The sequence below is a fragment of the Galeopterus variegatus genome, unplaced genomic scaffold (assembly GCF_000696425.1).
Source record: "Galeopterus variegatus unplaced genomic scaffold, G_variegatus-3.0.2 Scaffold96, whole genome shotgun sequence".
Classification (NCBI taxonomy): Eukaryota; Metazoa; Chordata; class Mammalia; order Dermoptera; family Cynocephalidae; genus Galeopterus; species Galeopterus variegatus.
The window spans coordinates 1,056,518-1,074,342 of NW_007726207.1; the positions used below are offsets into that span (position 1 = coordinate 1,056,518).

Here is a 17,825-nt window from a genome sequence, read left to right on the forward strand (position 1 = left end):
TTAAAATGATCAGAGGGGAAACTGAAAATGTATTTAGTGAGAAAACAATTATAGATTAGCATTGCTCAGTAAGAGTGGCTTACCAATAGGTGTTTACCATCTGGTTGATAGACTAAGGAAAATATCTATATCCTATTATAAATAATAGATGGGATAAAAAGTTTATTTCAAACTTTTTTTTTTGTCCTTTTTTTTGAGACTGGCCGCACTGCGCTCAGCCAGTGAGCGCACTGGCCATCCCCATATAGGATCCGAACCCACGGCGGGAGCGCCACTGCGCTCCCAGCGCCGCAATTTCCTGAGTGCACCACGGGCTCGGCCCTTATTTCAAAATTTAATCTAAGAATTGGCTAATATTTGGAAAGAGAATTCAAATTTTTATTCTTTTTAATGTTTTAAATGTGTTTTACTGTCATTGAAAATCTTTTATTTTTATTATTTATTTTTTTGCTTATATTGAGTATGAGGTTGGAATAAAAGACAAGCTATAAAATCATTCTGAAGTCTTAAGATTTCTTGATTCCAAAGGTATGTAGGTAATGTAGCTCAGATAATCTACTGCAGTGCCTTAAGTTAGGGTTATACTCTATTCTGTTAGTGTATTAGTAATTATGGCTAATCTCACTGTCAGATGTTAAATTAACCACTAGTTCTTATTTGTGGATCATAATGTCCTAGAGAGAACAGACTTATGGTTTACCTACATGCATTAGAATTCTGTAATTCTTTGAAAAAATTAGTTAAGAGGAGTTTTATTTATGTAAGAGTATGGCCTTACTTTACTTGATTCTCATAAACTTTTAAAAATGTTAATATGGTATAGGACAAAAATACAATTTCTATTTTAGAATGTAGGTTTTGATAAAGAGTTACTACAGAGGCTTCTGTATTATAATAGTAAAGATAAGAGATTTGAGGATTCAGTGGACTATTTTGAAAAATGACACTTCATTTGAATTATTATTTTGGTACGTGGTGTAGACCTGAAAAATACTTAGAAAGTATTGAAGAAGCTTTTGCAGTGTAATATAAATTATATTTACCCCAAAGAGTAAAGTTAATACTTTATATATGAAGTGAACCTATTAGCAGTGCTGTTTCAAAACTAAACTACTTCATCCTCAGAGAAGATTTGGGATAGAAATTTATAAGCCATGTTTAGGAAATCAACAATTACATTATACGTATATTATAGTCACTTTAAAGTTATTTTTTAAAAATAAAACCCTTTTCATGTTTACAAGATCTGGCAGATGAATACATTTGCTAACAATTTGTTTTACTCTTGACCATTTCACAAGGAAATTCTTCTACTCAGGAAGTGGCCTGTTATACTGTATTGTTTTCCCCTCTTCATGGGATGGCAGATTTTAAGTTGATTAGGTAAGTTGTAGATCTGGAGGTTGCAGGAGAACTTCAGAGAAGCATCACTATGATGCAGATCAGCAAGAGACATATTAAGATGAGGCAGAAATTGATAAATAGGTTCTGGAGATTTTGGCGTGCCTGCTGAGGCATTTCAATTGTTGAAGCTCTTCTTATAGCAGAGCGAGTGAGGTATTGGACTTTCTCCATGACACCAGGAAGGCAGGAAGTCTGAAGTTTTAAATGGTCAGGAGAAAAATAAAAAGCTGGCAGCCGGATGTGAGGTAACTATCTTCTTTTAGGTAGTCTGGAATGTAAAAATAGTAATAGGATTAGGATCATATGTGTAACTTATTCTCTGAATAGATAAAACACAATTTTGCATCAATTTATTTTCCTCAATACTATTTGTATTTATAACATCAAATGTCTCTAGAGTGTGTGTGTGTGTACACACATACTCGTATTTTTCTATGTGTCTGTCTGTCTCTCTGTCTCTTTTAGTGAGGTGAAACATGACAGTCTCATTTGTCTTGTGCTTGGAGTGTAGTAACTTCAGTCTTTGCCTTCTTCTCCCAAATTGACTGGAAGTATTATTTGGTTTAGAGTACAGCTTGTTTTGGCTATACCTTTGGGCAAAGTTCTTACATATGGTCTCTTTAAGTCTGTTTTTATGTAAATATAGTTGGTGTGGACATTTACATATTAATAGCTCCAGAGTCAACCTCATAAAAAGAAATGCATACAACAAATTAGTCCCTGGATCTTAATTTTAATCTAAAATAAAATAGTTAAATGAGAAGTGATTTATCAGAAGCATAAATTCAAATTGTTTGTCTTTCCTTTTTATGATTTTACAGATTTGTAGAATGTTAATGTTAAATAACATTTTAGCAAGATTTGATATTAAGTACTGAAGACTATCAAGATTGGAGGGCAAAGTAATTAAGTAATCATTATCGCACTGTCTACCACAGACAGTTCCGATTTACAGATGACCTGTACTTAAGAGCAGTGGTTTCTGTTTTGCCTCTTTTTCAGAGCTCCCACAAGATATTGTTGCCTGTGAGGCCTAAGCATAGATAGTTAATAAATAAAACAAAACAAAATAAAAGCAACATGTCATTATAGGAAAATTGGATGTAGGTTAAAAATTAACTGCAAATTAACTGTTTAGATATAATGGCTATTAACATTTGGGCATTTTTTTTTTTCACAGTCAGGCTACTTATACATCAATTTTGAAATAAGAAAAAAATTTAAAATACCCATACCTAACAGTCAAGAAATAATAACTGTAACATTTGTTGATATATCATTGTTAATCAAGATAGTACTACCTTACCCCAGCTGCCAGATTTCATTTCTGCATAGTCTCTATATATCCCATGAAAGCCTACCTCAACCTATCAGCCCCTGTCAGCTGAAGAGAGCAGAGAGGAGTACTGAAAGAATGGGAAAGGGGAAAAATATGTATCAGGCATGACCAGTTAGAATATGGCATTTATTTTTACAAAGAAACCATGTGGTATCAAGTAGTTATGTTCTTTAGTTTTCAGTATTTCAACTTGGCTCTATTTTGAATTATATGGTAGACTGACTGGGCTTCTAGTTGGCTTGAGACTCTGTCCTCCTTCATAGTATTGGTCTATAGTAAGTAGTTCTAAACAGCTAACTTATATCAAGCTTCATTCTCTTAAAGAGTTGGTAACAACCTATATTTCTCTCACATATATTCTTCGTCGTCCAACACAGGTAGCTAAAGGCTGAATTTAACTTATAGCAGTCCCTACTTACAAAATGCCAGCATAAACTTGGTATATTGTAATTTAATTACTTTCATTTGAATTCTTTGGATAAAATACTATAGAAACAAAGGGATTTTCTTTTGTTTTTTATGGTGATGCATCCTTTAAGTTGCTTCTATTTATATTTGCTTGTTATAAATCTAGTGAATTTATAATATTGGAGAGTTGTGGGAAAATTTCCTTTATTCCTTTATATATTTGAGTAGTTGCTTAATATGAGGATATAGAACAATGCAGTTAAGAAAGAAATAATTAGCTTTGGTAATTCCTATTTGAGCTTAGATTTTTGTGAAGTTTCAGGTCTTAAATGGTCTTAAAAGATCTGAATTTTAAAAATTATTTTGAGATAAAGCATGGAAAAGGGGAGTGTTGGTCAGGAGTTCATCGTGAAGCATATACAGGAGTCATCTCCTACCCAGACACTGATGAGTGGTACTTCAGTCACATGAAACCTGTCACCTTTCCATAAATACTCCAGTTCCTTTTATGATTTTGTCCTTTGCACATGTTGTTCTGCCTCTGCTTGGAATGTCCCCCTCCACCCCCCTCTACCTTTTGATTCTCTGCCAAGGAAACTTCAGTTGATCCTTAAGGCCTAGTTTAAATACCACTTCCTAATAAAACCTTTCATTAGTTATTAAGGTAGAATTGGTTATCACCTCTGTTGGTTTTTAATAGGACTTTAGTGTTACCTGTATCAGTATATCTACCTGGGTTTACTATAATTTCAATTTACATGCTTGTATCCTCAGTTAGACTTCTAGTTTATGAGTAAAGGAACCATGTGCTCATTTTGTATCCTAGTACTTAGTGCATAATTGGTACTGTTTGGATAAATCAATAAAATTAAGGGATTTTTATGACTAAATTTTTTAGAAAACTGTTAATGATCAAAGATAATGGCTGTGATTAACAGATTAACCAGTTAGAATAACAGAATTTGATAGTTTGAACACATAAGTCTAATAATTCATCTCAAGTCTCTTTCTATTACAGATGAGGAAATTGAGGCTTAGAGGATTTACCAAAGTTCGTAGTCTCCTGACTAACACAACATAACCTGAACTAGGCTTTGTACAAATGAGTATTTGGTGTTTGTGAAATAACAAAGAGGTATGCCCAAAAGAGATGAGCTTTCTACTGTTGAAAGTATAATTGATATACTTAAGAGATGATCTCATAATATTAAAACAGCCAACTGCTATTGAAAAAGGAAAGTTTGTTCCTGGAAACAAATTGGGTGTAAAGGAGATGACCAAGGATAATGTCCTGTTTCTTGTCAAATTTAGAAACATGTCATAATCCTACAGTGATTTGTAGTTACTTTCTAATCTTATGGTAGAACTAAAACCAAATCTGCTTTACATGCTAAAATGTTAGTGGCATGCATTTAATTTATTGAGCTCAATTTATTTTAAAGTGGTACAATGGGAAATGTGTTGAGTCCTAATTCTGCTGAACTTCCAAAACCTGTATGATAATACTTAAGCCAGATTTCATCTCTGGAAGATGGGCTTCCTGTTGAGAATTGAAAAGCTGTATGTGAGAACAGCACAGTCCTATTTTTGGAGTTGTCTGTGACCTTCACTACATTGTAATCCATGGCATGGTTGTCATCATTCTTTTCTCTGCAGTAAAAACCACCCAATGAGTTTAGAAGTCCTGTAGCCTTTGTTTTCCTTTCTTATAGTGAAACTGTTAATCGAGTAGTATTTAATAGAGAGTATAGACAAATAGTTTTATTTTTATGTTATCTGATCTCTTTAGAGCATTCTTTTAGGATAATCGGAAATAGATTGTGTTGGGATGTTCTGAATTTGCATCTGGCCTAAACAGCCATGGAGATGGAAATTATCTCCCCACTCCCCCACCCCTTTTATTAAAAGTATGACAATATATGTAAATTGGGTTTTTTGGGATAGGACGAGTATTCATTTACAGATGAATTTAAAAAATTAATTCATTATCCAGGCCCTAGAATCAGAGTATTGCAAATATGAAAGATGCTTGATAGGAGTTTGGTTGTAGAAATGGTAGATCTCTTTGTCTTGAGTTGCATGTAAGAGGAAGAAAAGTACACACAGAGTATCTCATATGGCTGTGGGATTCATGATTGCTCTAATTTTTTGGAGGAATGGGAAGAATGTAACTTATTCTTTGTGGGATTTATAAAGCCTTTGATCATCCTCTTTTCCTTTTTGCTTAAAAAAAGTAAGACTGGAAATTAAAAAAAAAATCAAGTTCAAGATTGTATTCTGTTTTTTGAAGTAGAGGAAGGAAAGAGAAAAAACAGGCAACTCTTAATTCTTCAAGAAGTATCATGTGGCATGTTAGGCAACACGTTTAGTGGAAGGTACTTATGTATGAACTCCTGCAGGAGTCCTTACTTTGACTGCAGTGAGTACTGTTTCAACAACATAATATCAGATCCATTCTTGTACAAAAGGAATCTCAATAGACTTGAAAACTTTTGTTGCCCTGCTTTGTAACTTGTTAGACATTTGATACCTTAACGAAGGTATATATATACTGAACAGTGACTCCTACCTATAACTTAAGCACTTTCAGTGCTTTGAAGAACTTTCCAAAGTTCGGTTTTTTGGAGTCTTCCTTTTGCTGAAATTATAAATTCTTGAGATTCTTTATATTTGTAGAGTTTAGAATTTTGCTTCTCTCCTTTTGTTTTTGTCTGCTTAGTTATTATTTTAGAAATCATGGGCATATTTTGCTAGTAAATTCAGATAATAAACATCTAAGACCACCTGAGAAATACATTTTAGGATTTTTTCCCCCCCGTTTAATTGGTTCAGATAATTAGAATTTTTATAGATTGAGTTTGAATAAACAGGATTTGTCTGTATTTGGATTATTTGGGTTTTTATTTTTTTCCTACTACTCCTTATCATTTCCACAGATAAGCCAGAGGCATCTTTTTGTGACTTGTTGAAATTAATACAGTTCATCATTAGAATTAAGATCAGTCTGTTGACTTACAAAAGTTTGCTCTGGTAGAAACATTTTCCTTTTGAGATTGCCTGCTACTAAATTTGGAAGTTCTATTTGAAGTTACTTTGTGGCAGCAATGTTTCAGAGCTTTGTTGGTCTAGACTGGCTATTTGAAAGAGTCTTCAAGCTACATCTTCCTGGTTGTGAAAAGAATTGTACAAACAAAAATCAATGTATTCTTGACTCCTAAATTGACGCCATAACAATGCACACTTTAAACCTGTGCCTTGAGGATAATTCATTAAACAACCACACGGAGTGGTTTTTCTCTGAAATTGGCATTTTGCTGTTGCTATTTTGTCTGTAGGTTTGTCTTCATTATTATTTATTATATTAAATATTGAAACAGTGATTTAAAAATTATTTTTTTGCAATTAAAATATTCTTTTTATCCCTGTAGGAATTGGAACTTCAGATTCTTTTATTTGGAAGAGGATGTGGGGAGGGAGTGTTGGGGAAGTATTAAGGAAAAATGAATGCCACTTAATACATCCGCATTAATGTGAGTGAATCAGTCAACTTTTTGTTTGTTTGAAAGCCCTAAAGATGGAGTACATTTTACAAAGCACTAGAGGTCCTCAGTTGACTGTGAGTATACTGGCGTGGAGATGTATATCCAGAGCTTCATTTTCATGTGTTTTGTTTGTTTGGTAATACATGCTTCAGAATTATGTAGGGTAAGAACATTGATGCACTATTTCTGGAAATGTTCAAAAAGACTACATCTTACCTGATTTATGTAATTTAGAACAACTATTTTCTTGATTTTCAACCTTTAGGTTTACTCCTTTGCTGGTATGACCGATCAGCACTGTGTTAATTCACAGTTTAGATGAAAGTTAGTGATTTTCATATCATAAATAACGGAGCAGGATTCCTTTGTGCACCTCAAAACAAATGGAGTTGGATATTTAAATGGTAGAAGGAGCGGGTCAGAAATGAAATTAAGGATATAGTGCCTGATGTATAAGTTACCTTAAATGGAATAGAATGTTTTTAAATTAAAATAGAAGTTTGTATTCTCTAAATTTGCCTTGTAGAGTACCATTTACAGTATTCGAAGACTCTCAATTTATTTTGCTTTGTCAGTGTCATGATTTATATTTAAGCCATGTTGATCAGCATATAGAATGTACATGTGGTTTAGCATCATAAAACCTAGGTTCCTGCCAAGGTTACCCCGTTTCTTAGCTCTGTGACCTTGGGCAGTTCTTTTTGCATCAGTTTCCTAAATTGTGAAATAGAGATGCAATATCAAACATACAGAGAATTAAGAAGATCAAATGAAACATTTGTATACAGCAGTGCATTTAGAAAATTTTTCTTTAAGAATAAAGAAGGAAGCTTTAACTGATCCTCCTTATTTCTAGGATTGGTAATAAATATACTGTCTAATTTAGGGAGGTAATCTAAAGTTAAAATGTAATTTTATCAATTAAAAATTTAATATATAATAAAGCATTTAATATATTTGATTAATATATACATAATACATTTGATTTTAAATACATTAAAATTTTAATTATTTTCTAGAACTATTTTATTTATGCAAATAGTCTCCTATCTCTAATTAGATTGAGAAACGATATGTATTAATATATAACCCAAATGCAATTATTTTCCTTCATGTCCATTAAAATACTGTTAAAATAATTTTGATATTTGAGTTTTAGTAAATGATAGTTGTGTGACTCTCCTTAGTAAAGCCAATACTGTAGTTCTTTCACATTTTTAAAACTTAGTATTTCATAATTCAAACATCTTTCACATTTCTTCCATTTGATTTCATCTAACACTTTTTTTAGCACTTAGTTTTAAACTACATCTTTATAAACAAGGACAATACATAAAAGTCACCTTAAGATAGAGATGAACAAGTTGGAATATAACGTCTGGCACTATATTATTTTTGAAATTTGAATGGTCACTGTAACTATGTAATTTCTATAAACCTGGGCACATTAAATAGGTAAGGATATCTTTAATAGAATTTCTGATCTTTCTAGAAGTTGTATACTTTTTGGAGCAGTATGTGATGTAGTGAAATTCTGGTACAATGAAAGAATTCATGAACACCCCAGTTAAAGTGTGAGAATGTAATTTGATAAGTATTTGAATAAAAATGCACAAATATGCATGTAAAACATCTGTACTGAGTGACATTTGTATAATATCAAAGAAAAAATATTTTATGAAAACAAGATACTGAGAGGCAATAAGATGCCTCTATGTAGACATAAAAGCAGAAATGTTTTTCCATGTCTTAAGGAAAGCTCCTTATGGAATTTCAGAGTTCTTATTCATACTGAAAAGTAAAATAAACATTAGTAATAGGAATTAAAAATTCTAGAGCTAGATTTTATTTTAACATGTATAAAATATGAAAAAAGTAATGAAATATAATGTTATTTTTTTATGCCCTGACAGATTTAAGAATGGGGAAACATTTTGTTTATTAAATTGAGGATTGATATATTAAAAATAGAGTAGATCTGAAGAGAAGTCATAAAATTTATTGTGGGATCTCCATTCCTGGGCATTTCTTTTCTTTTTTTTCCCCTAAATTCAGGTGAGGAAACTGATTAACACTGGAGAACAATAACTTGACAAAAGTATATTCTTTAATAGGTGGAGTAGAATAAAAATTAATTTAATCAGATTTGCTCAAATGAGTTATTTAGGAATGTTCATGTGCCAAAATAACTTTATTTTTAAAGTGTTGAATTATGATTCCCTAAATTGAGAAAGACTTTGAAAAAGACTTTTATATGTGTTTGTGATAAGCGTTTTAAATTTTCCAAACTTGTTCTTTATGATATAGTATTGAATTTAATATAGTTCAGTTTATTAAAAGCATGGAATTTTTAGAAATGTTAGATAAAGTTTACTGGACTTTATAGAGAGAAAAAGTCTTCCAGAGCATTTAAAAAGTAGCTTGTATTATATATTCTTAAACTCCATTTTATTAATATTCATTCTAGGGAGTCATAATATATTAGAATATGTGTACTGATAATGTGCATGTTGTAATTACACAACTATTCATATTAATCCAGATGTAAATAGTTCAGTCCTGCACTGTTTCTCAGCAGAGTAGCAAATAACAAAATTAAGTGATTGTTTTTGTATGGGGAAATTAAACCACCATGCCACCAAATACGGTAACATAATTAGAAGATTTTTAAATGGGCAAAAATTCACATTTGAAAAGCAAAATAAAAGTGAAAGTTAAATTAAAATGACAAACCAATAACCAGGATTAAAAATGAATGTGGCCCTTTTCACTTCACAGTTGTCTCATTCTTACTGTCTTCTAAATAAGCGGATAAGCATTTATTTAGAAATTAAGCATTTTGTCATATCAAACATTTTATTGCCTAACTTTGAACTGAAATTTATAAAATGCAGTTAAACTTTCTTTTTCAAAGTTCAGTAAGTTTGAATTATAGAAGATAAGAATTACCAAAAACAGTGAAATGTTTCTTACCTTGGCTGCTGTGATCATTGCAATATAGGGTGTTGAGCTGTACGAAGTCTTGTGGGTGTTTAGCTGGGACGTTTTCTGACTGTGTTACCAGATTTATGGGAACAGTTGCAGTTGGTGGTGGAGAAAAAGTGTTCTAGGGAGGTCTTACGGTGTCACGGAGGAATTCTGAAGTTATGATTGGTTAACCATAGTCTTATCACAACCAAACTTGTTCATTTATCTTACTTTAGGTATGGGAAAGTCATTAACACTTTGTGCTCCTTTTTAAAAAAAATTTTTTTTGAAAGGGTATGGCAGATAAATAATGCAAAAAGTAAGTTTGGGGTGGTAGAAAGCTCTCTTTAAAGATTCATGCATCTTCAAGCTTAGAGATAATTGTATATCGATGGTGAAGATGTTGAAGAGTTAAAGTTGTTACTGTAATAGGAATTCTAACAGATTAAGAATACGTGAAGTAAAATAACTTTCATTGAATTTTTGCTGCTGGTGCTTTGTTTAATATTGCAGCTTCATAGTGTTTGCTTCTAGCAAGACAATGATTAATTATTTTCACAGAATCACATTTAATCCCTTTTCCTTTCTTAGTTTGTTCTTGTTCCTCATATCTGTTTGTGAGAAAACCAGGCTAATAACTGCTTTGGGTTTTAAAAAATCAACTTATAAAGAACTAGTATATATATTTAATTTATTTGTGTTTTTTTAAATTAGGGGTTTAACAATATATTTATGAATAGTAATTCTCATAGTTAAACTGATATATAACACCTCAAGAAAAAAAGCAATTTATAAACTTTAGTATTTAAGATTTTTAACAACTGTATTACATTACTATAAAATATTATAAAATTTTTAATAAGCTGACAAGTATGAGGATTTTGTAGCAAAAAATAAGTAATCGTAGATTTCTCATCAGTTGCATCCCAGTTAATGAGGCTTTATTGACATAGGTTTATATGTGTTAAAATTCAAGTTGTGTAGTATTTCTAAAAAGATGTGCTTCATTTTAATTCTGCAGTTACTTTTCTGAAAAATTACTATATAAATGAAATTTTAGTTAAGAGGTATGATATTTTGAACTTCCCAGAACAGTTTATCTTACCGTAGAACTGGGAAAAGAATCCTTTTGAAAAGCCAGGCATCGTTGTCCTGTTGTTTTATGTAATTTTTTGTTTTTATATTAGATTTACTTAAATCACCACACCTACCAATTTTAATTCTTAAATTTCTAATTTTGGAGGAGCTATTTGTAATTTTTAATTTTTTTAATACTTATAGCAGAGTGAACTCAGCCCACTTCACTTTCTTATGGGTAACTGAAATGTGTAGCAGCAGCTGCTTATGTGTCCTTAAATGGAGATGATGTTGGCTCCTTCCAAAGAAAGATAAAATCCTTCTCTTGAGTAATCGCTCATTATTTAAAGAATCAGCTAAAACACAAATATTACAGCAAAGACCCTCTGTGAACCTTGCTAAGGGAAAATTTACAAGTTGAAAGTAAACCCAAAAGTAAGGAAATTTCATTAAAAATGTTTGACACTTTGCTTAGTGCTTTACAACCATTTTTTCTTTCAATCCTTATGTAATAAGGATCTCTTATTACTACCAATTGCCAGTGATGATTGATAATATGAAACTTTGAAACCTAAAGTGTTTTACAGTAATAACAAAGATAACACAACTGCTGAGGAATAGACTAAAGATTCAGTTCTAGCTCCGTTTAGTTATTATTCCTTCTCATGAATATTCGAAATAAAGAAAGAAAGAAAGAAGAAATTATGGCAAAGAGCTGACTTCCAGAAAATGAAAATGTCTCAATTCATCTTCTTCAAATGACATGAAATACATATGTAAAGATTTTATAATGTAAAAATAAGGTACTATTCAACATCAGGAAAAAAATAAAAAAAAAATAAAAAGTTATAGTTCCTGATATATTGGCATATTGTAGGAAAAAAATCATAATTTGGATATAGCTTTCATAGAGTAGCATATATCAGCTGAGAATTTTTAAGTTGGAGATAAATGAATTGTTGCACACGGTTAGTGTTTTTAGAAAATCTGCTTTATGTTTGAAAATGAGGATTAGGAGATAGATCATTGTAGTCTGAGAACTTTTTGTTTTAAGAAAACAGGATTTAGTGATACTTGGTTGGTAAACCTAAGAAACTGCCATAGACTGAATAAAATATGCTTTAGTTATCTCATATGTTTGTAAATTTATTTAAACAGCATACATAAGCATATACACATCTTAGAAGGATACTAGCAACTGTGTGTGTCCAAGTTGAAAAATGGAGTAAAAATTGTACCTTTCATTTTGTACAAGGGTGGGGAGTTTCTATATTTACCTTTTTTCTTTGGGTGAGCTGCTGCTGCTGCTGTTGCTTATTCTTCCATATGGAACTCTAGGAAGCGTTACATTTTAATTTTAACCTGATTGCTCAAACAGAAAGTTGTTTAATATTAAGGAGCATTGGTGAATTGTAGTATAATCAGTAGAGTGTTCCTCAAAAATTTCTCAGCTAGGGGCTGGAAAATTTTTAGGGGGTACTTTGTCAGAGTCTTCATTTGGAGTCACCTTATAGTTTGGATCTATTTTTGGTCACATGACTTCATACAAATAACTTCCCTAAACTGCCTAATCTGTGGAATGGTATTTTCGTGAGGGTTTAATGACATGAAGTATATACAGTGATTATCAGAGATCCTGCAACACAGTATCCATTTAGTGTTAGTACTTATTTTCTCTCTTCCTTTAGAAGATGATTCTTAACATACAGTCAATGGGTAGAATTCAAGGGTCTTTGAATTTGGACAGGAAAATAATTACATCTTTATTTTTACTAAACTCTAAATGAAATTTTGACTGTAGACCACAAACTGTAGGAATGTCAGTATATTTGATTGTCACCATAGAAATTTCAGATAATTTCATATATTATGGTTATTGCAAATAGCTGGAAATATTGTTTACATGCATCACTTTTTTGAATTACCATAATTAGACCTGCCTATAGATAATTGTTACTTAATACATTAATAAAGAAGCACATATAGTACTACATCACAGGTTTGTTTTTTAAAAATAATAATTTCAGTGTGATTCATTTCCTTTTTGATCCTATGCATCTTGTTTTTTGTTTTATTTTAGAACTATTTTAAATTCGCATAATTATTGCAAAGATAGTACAGAATGTTCCTGTATTTTCCACACCCAGTTTTCCCTACTGTTAACATACTACATTAGAATGGTACCTTTTTCTCAACAATTATACCAATGTTGACACATATTTTAACTGAAGTTCATACTTTATTCAGACTTCCTTGATTTTCCCTATTGTCCTTTTTCTGTTCTAGAATCCTATCCAAGAAACCATATTACATTTAGTGGTCATGTCTCCTTAGGCCCCCTTTGTTGTGACAGTTTTTCAGCCCTTCCTCTTTTTAATGCCCCTGACAGTTTTTCAGAGTACAGGTCAGATATTTTGTGGAACATCTCCTAAGTGGGATTTGTTCAGTGTTTTTCTCATCGTTAGACTGGTGTTTTGGGGATGAAGGCCAGAGAATTGAAGTGCCATTTTCATTGCATTACATCAAGAGTACATACTATTGATATGCCTGATTACTGTTGATATAACCTTGATCACCTGGCTGAGGTGTAGTGTTTATCACGTTTCTTCCACTCTAAGGTTACTCTTTTTTCCCCCCTTCCTTTCCGTACCTGTTGTACTCTTTGGAAGTGTAGGGTAGAAAAGCTTTCTTTTCCTCACCTATTGCTAAGTTCATGGCTGAGTTACCTGTAACAAAAGACAGAAGAACAAGAGAAAAGCATACAAAATTGAGTTTTACATGACATGGGAACCTTCTTAAGGACATGAAAATGAAAACAGACCAGGAAAGCTCTGTATTTTTATACTAAGTTTGATGAAGAGGTAGGAGTCATGGAGAAGTATCATTGGACAAAGGATGTATGATCTAATGGTAATAAACTAGGGAGAATTTAGCAAGTTCTGTTCAGATTCTTCTCTGCGTCCCTATGTCTTCAGAGATAAGGATATTATTTTCCTACGGATGTAGGGAGAACAACTCTCTATTAAGGGGCTTATGACCTGCTTCCGGGGAGAAGGGCAAGAGAAAGGTGAGAGTGGTTTTCCTGCTTCTGCTATCTTCTCAAATGCCAATGTGCCATATTTTGGGATAGCATGTCCTGAACCCCTTTAGGAGAAAGTCACTATGCACAGCCCATACTTATGCTTCACTATGGAATGCTGTATATCTTATTTTATTAATTTTATTTTATTTATTCTAAGAACAGATTGGTAGGCTTCAGCAGTCTGCCAAAAAAGTTCATGGCACACACACAAAAATTAAGAACTCGTGTTAGAGATGTTTCTGTAATTGTATGGGACAACCCTTTTTTGAAAGAGGAAAACTAAGTTTTCAAACAGGCTAAAATCCAAACCTTTTAGTTTGGTATTTTAGTCCTTATCTTTCTTGTTTTGTCACTTATCACATTCCTTTGTGTCCTGTGCTCTGGGTCTGTACAGCTGCCTGTGGCCCTCTGTACAGATTATTGTTCTATTTTAAGCCTTGGTACTTTTTGTAGGGATGTCCTCCTTACGATCCCTTATTCCCTTCAAACTGGTATTTCGATTTACCTCTTCTGTGGTTTTCTCTACCTTATGCCAAACAATTTTGCATGTACCTCTATTGTTATCTTTTTGTTGTATTTATTAGTGTATCTGCTTAGACAAATTGCAAGCTCTTTGAGAGCCGATCCAGTAACTATATTTGTACTGCTATTTATTTTTTATAGCACTATGACCCAGTATAGTACCTGACTCATAGTGATTCTTACTGATTGAATGAAGGATTGAATGAGTGAATGAAGTGGGGATGGGAAAAGATCGCCACACTATAATTTGTAGTGATGTGTCAAGAGGACAAAGGAAGCTTTAAGGCAGATCAGTTTTCTGGAAACTTTTTGACAAGAATTTAATTTAAGTGGTGACTAAATTAAAACATGAGACAGATGTACAGTACTACACACAAGCTTTGAATGAATTTTTGTGATGCACATAATACTTCAAAGACAGGGAACTTTTCTTAAGGTTAGACCTAGGTACCCACAAGGAGTATTTTACCTAACTCTTCAGGGTACTTTTCTATTAAAAGTTTGAGAAATACTGCCTTAGATTTTAAAGTTACCTAAGGAAGGATTAGTTGAAAAAAACATCTAAGCAAAAATGAGAATGAATAGCAGTCTGTGATTGAGAGGATAGGAATTTTCTCCCCAGGGCAATAGGAAAGAGAATAGCAGTTATTCATCACATGGAAAAAAACCCAATACTAAAGTAACCTATAAACCTTAAGGTCATTTTAGGAGGGGAGGTAGGTTCACTTTTAGAATTGATTTGCCAGATACCTGATGGCCCAAACATTTTGTTTTTTCATAAATGTCTGAATTCTGGACACATTCTGTTTCAGTATTAAATATCCCAATTAGGGACAGGGAAGAGTATTGACATCAGCAGAGGCCAGATTGTTTAAGAAAAGGGCTCATATAGGTTTGCACAATTTTTGGAAAATTTATGAAACATACTCTGATAGAAATATGATAGCACACTGTGTGGCTTCAAGGAACTTACTTGTCTATTAGTATACAAGTAATATGGAAATGAAACATTTAACATTTGGAAGTTAACCAACCACTAGTTCAAGATAACACTAGGAGAACAAGGAAATTCAAAGTTGAGGGTCAAATGAGCATTATAGTAAGAAGCAGTATGACTTCTTAGAGAACTGTGTATTCATACAAAGGAAGCTGATAGAACCAAAGCCATAAGGTAAGGAAACACACACACCACAAAACAAATTTAACAACAGCAAAAATCAACCCTCAGGTTTCCAGATAGTTGCATCAAAATTCTATAGGTCATGATGCTGTTCCACTGTTAAGATTCCAGTTCAGTTTAATGATCAGTAGTTTCCCCACATACATTAAATTCGTTATCTTTGTGCTTGGCACCTCAGCCCTTGAGCCTCTTGCATTCCCAGTCTTTGTGGTGTCACTATCACTTATTTTGTTATATTGAATGGAAATTTGAGACTTATTCTTTCTGTCTTCTACTGGACTCCCCCTTCACTAAGAAATCAAATGCAGATTCCCTTAGCCTCCTCAGCTCTCCTCTGAACTTGATGGGTGCATATTAGCTAGTATTTCTACCTTCTTTCTTGACCCATCCCTATTTAGTTTTCACTCTGATATCCATGTTGGTTTTCTCAAGTGCGAATCTGATTGTTACTTACGTGCTGACAACTTCTCATTGTATTAATTTCTCCTTGATAAAAACCTAAACTCTACAGCATTACGTTGGAAGTTTTTTCCTGATTTGGCCATTGTCATCTATTCCCAACGTAACGGTTTCACTACTCCATTATGTGTTGTTTCTTCTGTCTGGAATCTTTTCCTTACTTTCATATTCCTCTGAAGCCCCTTATTGTTCAGAAATAGGTAGAGAGGAGTCTTGTTTTGTTTGTTTTAAATTTTTAATTACATAAGTAATAAATGAGTATCTCTTTCAGTTCAGAAAATCAGATAAATCAGATGTTGGAGGGGGGCTTTCTGTAAATATTTTATGGGTATATTTATTTTCCTTGCTATAAACTTCATGAATAGAGATTAATTTATTTTTTCTAAGCTTCCCACACAGCTTATTCTTTAAGAGCTTACTGTAATATTTTTAAAGTTAATAGATATTTAGGATATTGTTTCGCCATTACAAGTGAGTTCTTTTTTTTTTTTTTTTTTTTTTTTGTCTTTTTTCGTGACTGGCAACAGATCGCAACCCTCAGTGTCGCGCCCGTACCAGACCGGGACCGGCAACAGGATCGCAACCCTCGGTGTTGCTCCCGTACCTCGCTCAGCCAGTGAGCGGCCGGTCTGTATGTGGGATCCGAACCCTCGAGCGGGAGCGCCACCGCGCTTCCCAAGCGGCGCACTATCCAGTGCGCCACCGGGCTGGCCCCACAAGTGAGTTCTTAAGAGAATAATTTGAAGGAAGATTGAAGTGAGAATAAAGCCCTCACAGATTTTAGATAATGTGATTTCTTTGTCCAAAGTGATTGCTTCTGAAAATTTGAGATTTTACTTCTACTTAGTTTCTTTAATTTGTTCACACTTTGACATGTGTGTAATATCAGAGAAGAAACTTTCAACAAATTGAGTTTAATGACCTAATTGGCTTTTATTAGTGATTCATGAATTGGGCAGCATCGCATCTATAAAAATGGAAAAGCACTCAAATGGGCTTTACAGGCAGAAAAATGTCAAAGAAAGCAGAAACAAGGAACAAAAAGTGGATTGGTCCTTACAGAGTTACTTTTCTTATAGGGTTAAAACCAGAGACTTCCTTAGTATGTTGGTTTAGGTAAATTGGGCCCCTTCTGATTAGTTGCTGTGAATCTCCTGTTTGCTTGGAAAACTAGCCCAGTTTAAAGTTCATTTTGATTACATGGCACCTAGCACAAGTAATTCCATTCTAGTTTGGTCTGGTCTGTTAGGGCCCAGTAAGGAGCTCAGACCAAAACAGTGGTCTCTCATATTTCCTCTGGTGGTAACATACTGATTATTGGGGTGGGTGGTTGTTTGTCAGTCATGGCTTACTAGTTAGGAGTTCAGTTTGAACTGTCATTCTTATCTATCCTTTTTTCTTAATACCTTACTTTATCATTTTCAGAAAATGAATCTTTCTGTGCTCTAGTTTCCTCTTAAATAAAATGAAGGCAAATTGAATGAATTTCTAAAGTTTCTTTCAAGCTCAAACGTTCTGATTTTACTAAACTACCTTGAAAAATGTGGTTATTCTGAAAAGCAGCTATTAATTTTAGCTAGCTTTATTAAAATAAACTTAAACTTCACAGAAGTCAGTTTCTAATTTCTTTGGTCAAATTACTGGTTTACTGGTTACCAGGTACTGTACTAAAGGGATACAGTTAAAAAAAAAAAAAGTCCTTGTCTTTATGCATCTTAAATTTTAAAAAACTTCTTAAAAAACAAAGCAAAACAAAAACAATACATGCTCTTTGAAGAGTAGTTTTTACTTAATATGTTTGGGCATTTTTATGTGATTATACTTTAAAATATATATTACAAATTT

General features: G+C 32.9%; 2 protein-coding genes across 2 annotated transcripts in view; one reads left to right on the forward strand and one right to left on the reverse strand.

Annotated features, from left to right (window-relative positions):
* The window catches only part of CEP85L (centrosomal protein 85kDa-like), a gene marked incomplete at its 3' end in the record, with an annotated part of 121,305 nt that overhangs the window by 50,777 nt on the left and 52,703 nt on the right, over positions 1 to 17,825 (forward strand). The gene's annotated exons all lie outside the window — the stretch shown is intronic.
* PLN (phospholamban) lies at positions 1,030 to 9,745 on the reverse strand. Its single transcript, XM_008583265.1, has 2 exons — positions 9,667 to 9,745; positions 1,030 to 1,672 (listed from the first exon to the last, which is right to left on the reverse strand). The coding sequence occupies exon 2, from the start codon at positions 1,573 to 1,575 to the stop codon at positions 1,417 to 1,419; it is 159 nt and encodes a 52-aa protein (XP_008581487.1). The 5' UTR covers positions 1,576 to 1,672; positions 9,667 to 9,745; the 3' UTR covers positions 1,030 to 1,416.

Excerpts from the sequence above, each read along its gene's own strand:
- PLN (XM_008583265.1), bottom strand. The coding sequence starts at position 1,575 with ATGGAGAAAGTCCAATACCTCACTCGCTCTGCTATAAGAAGAGCTTCA.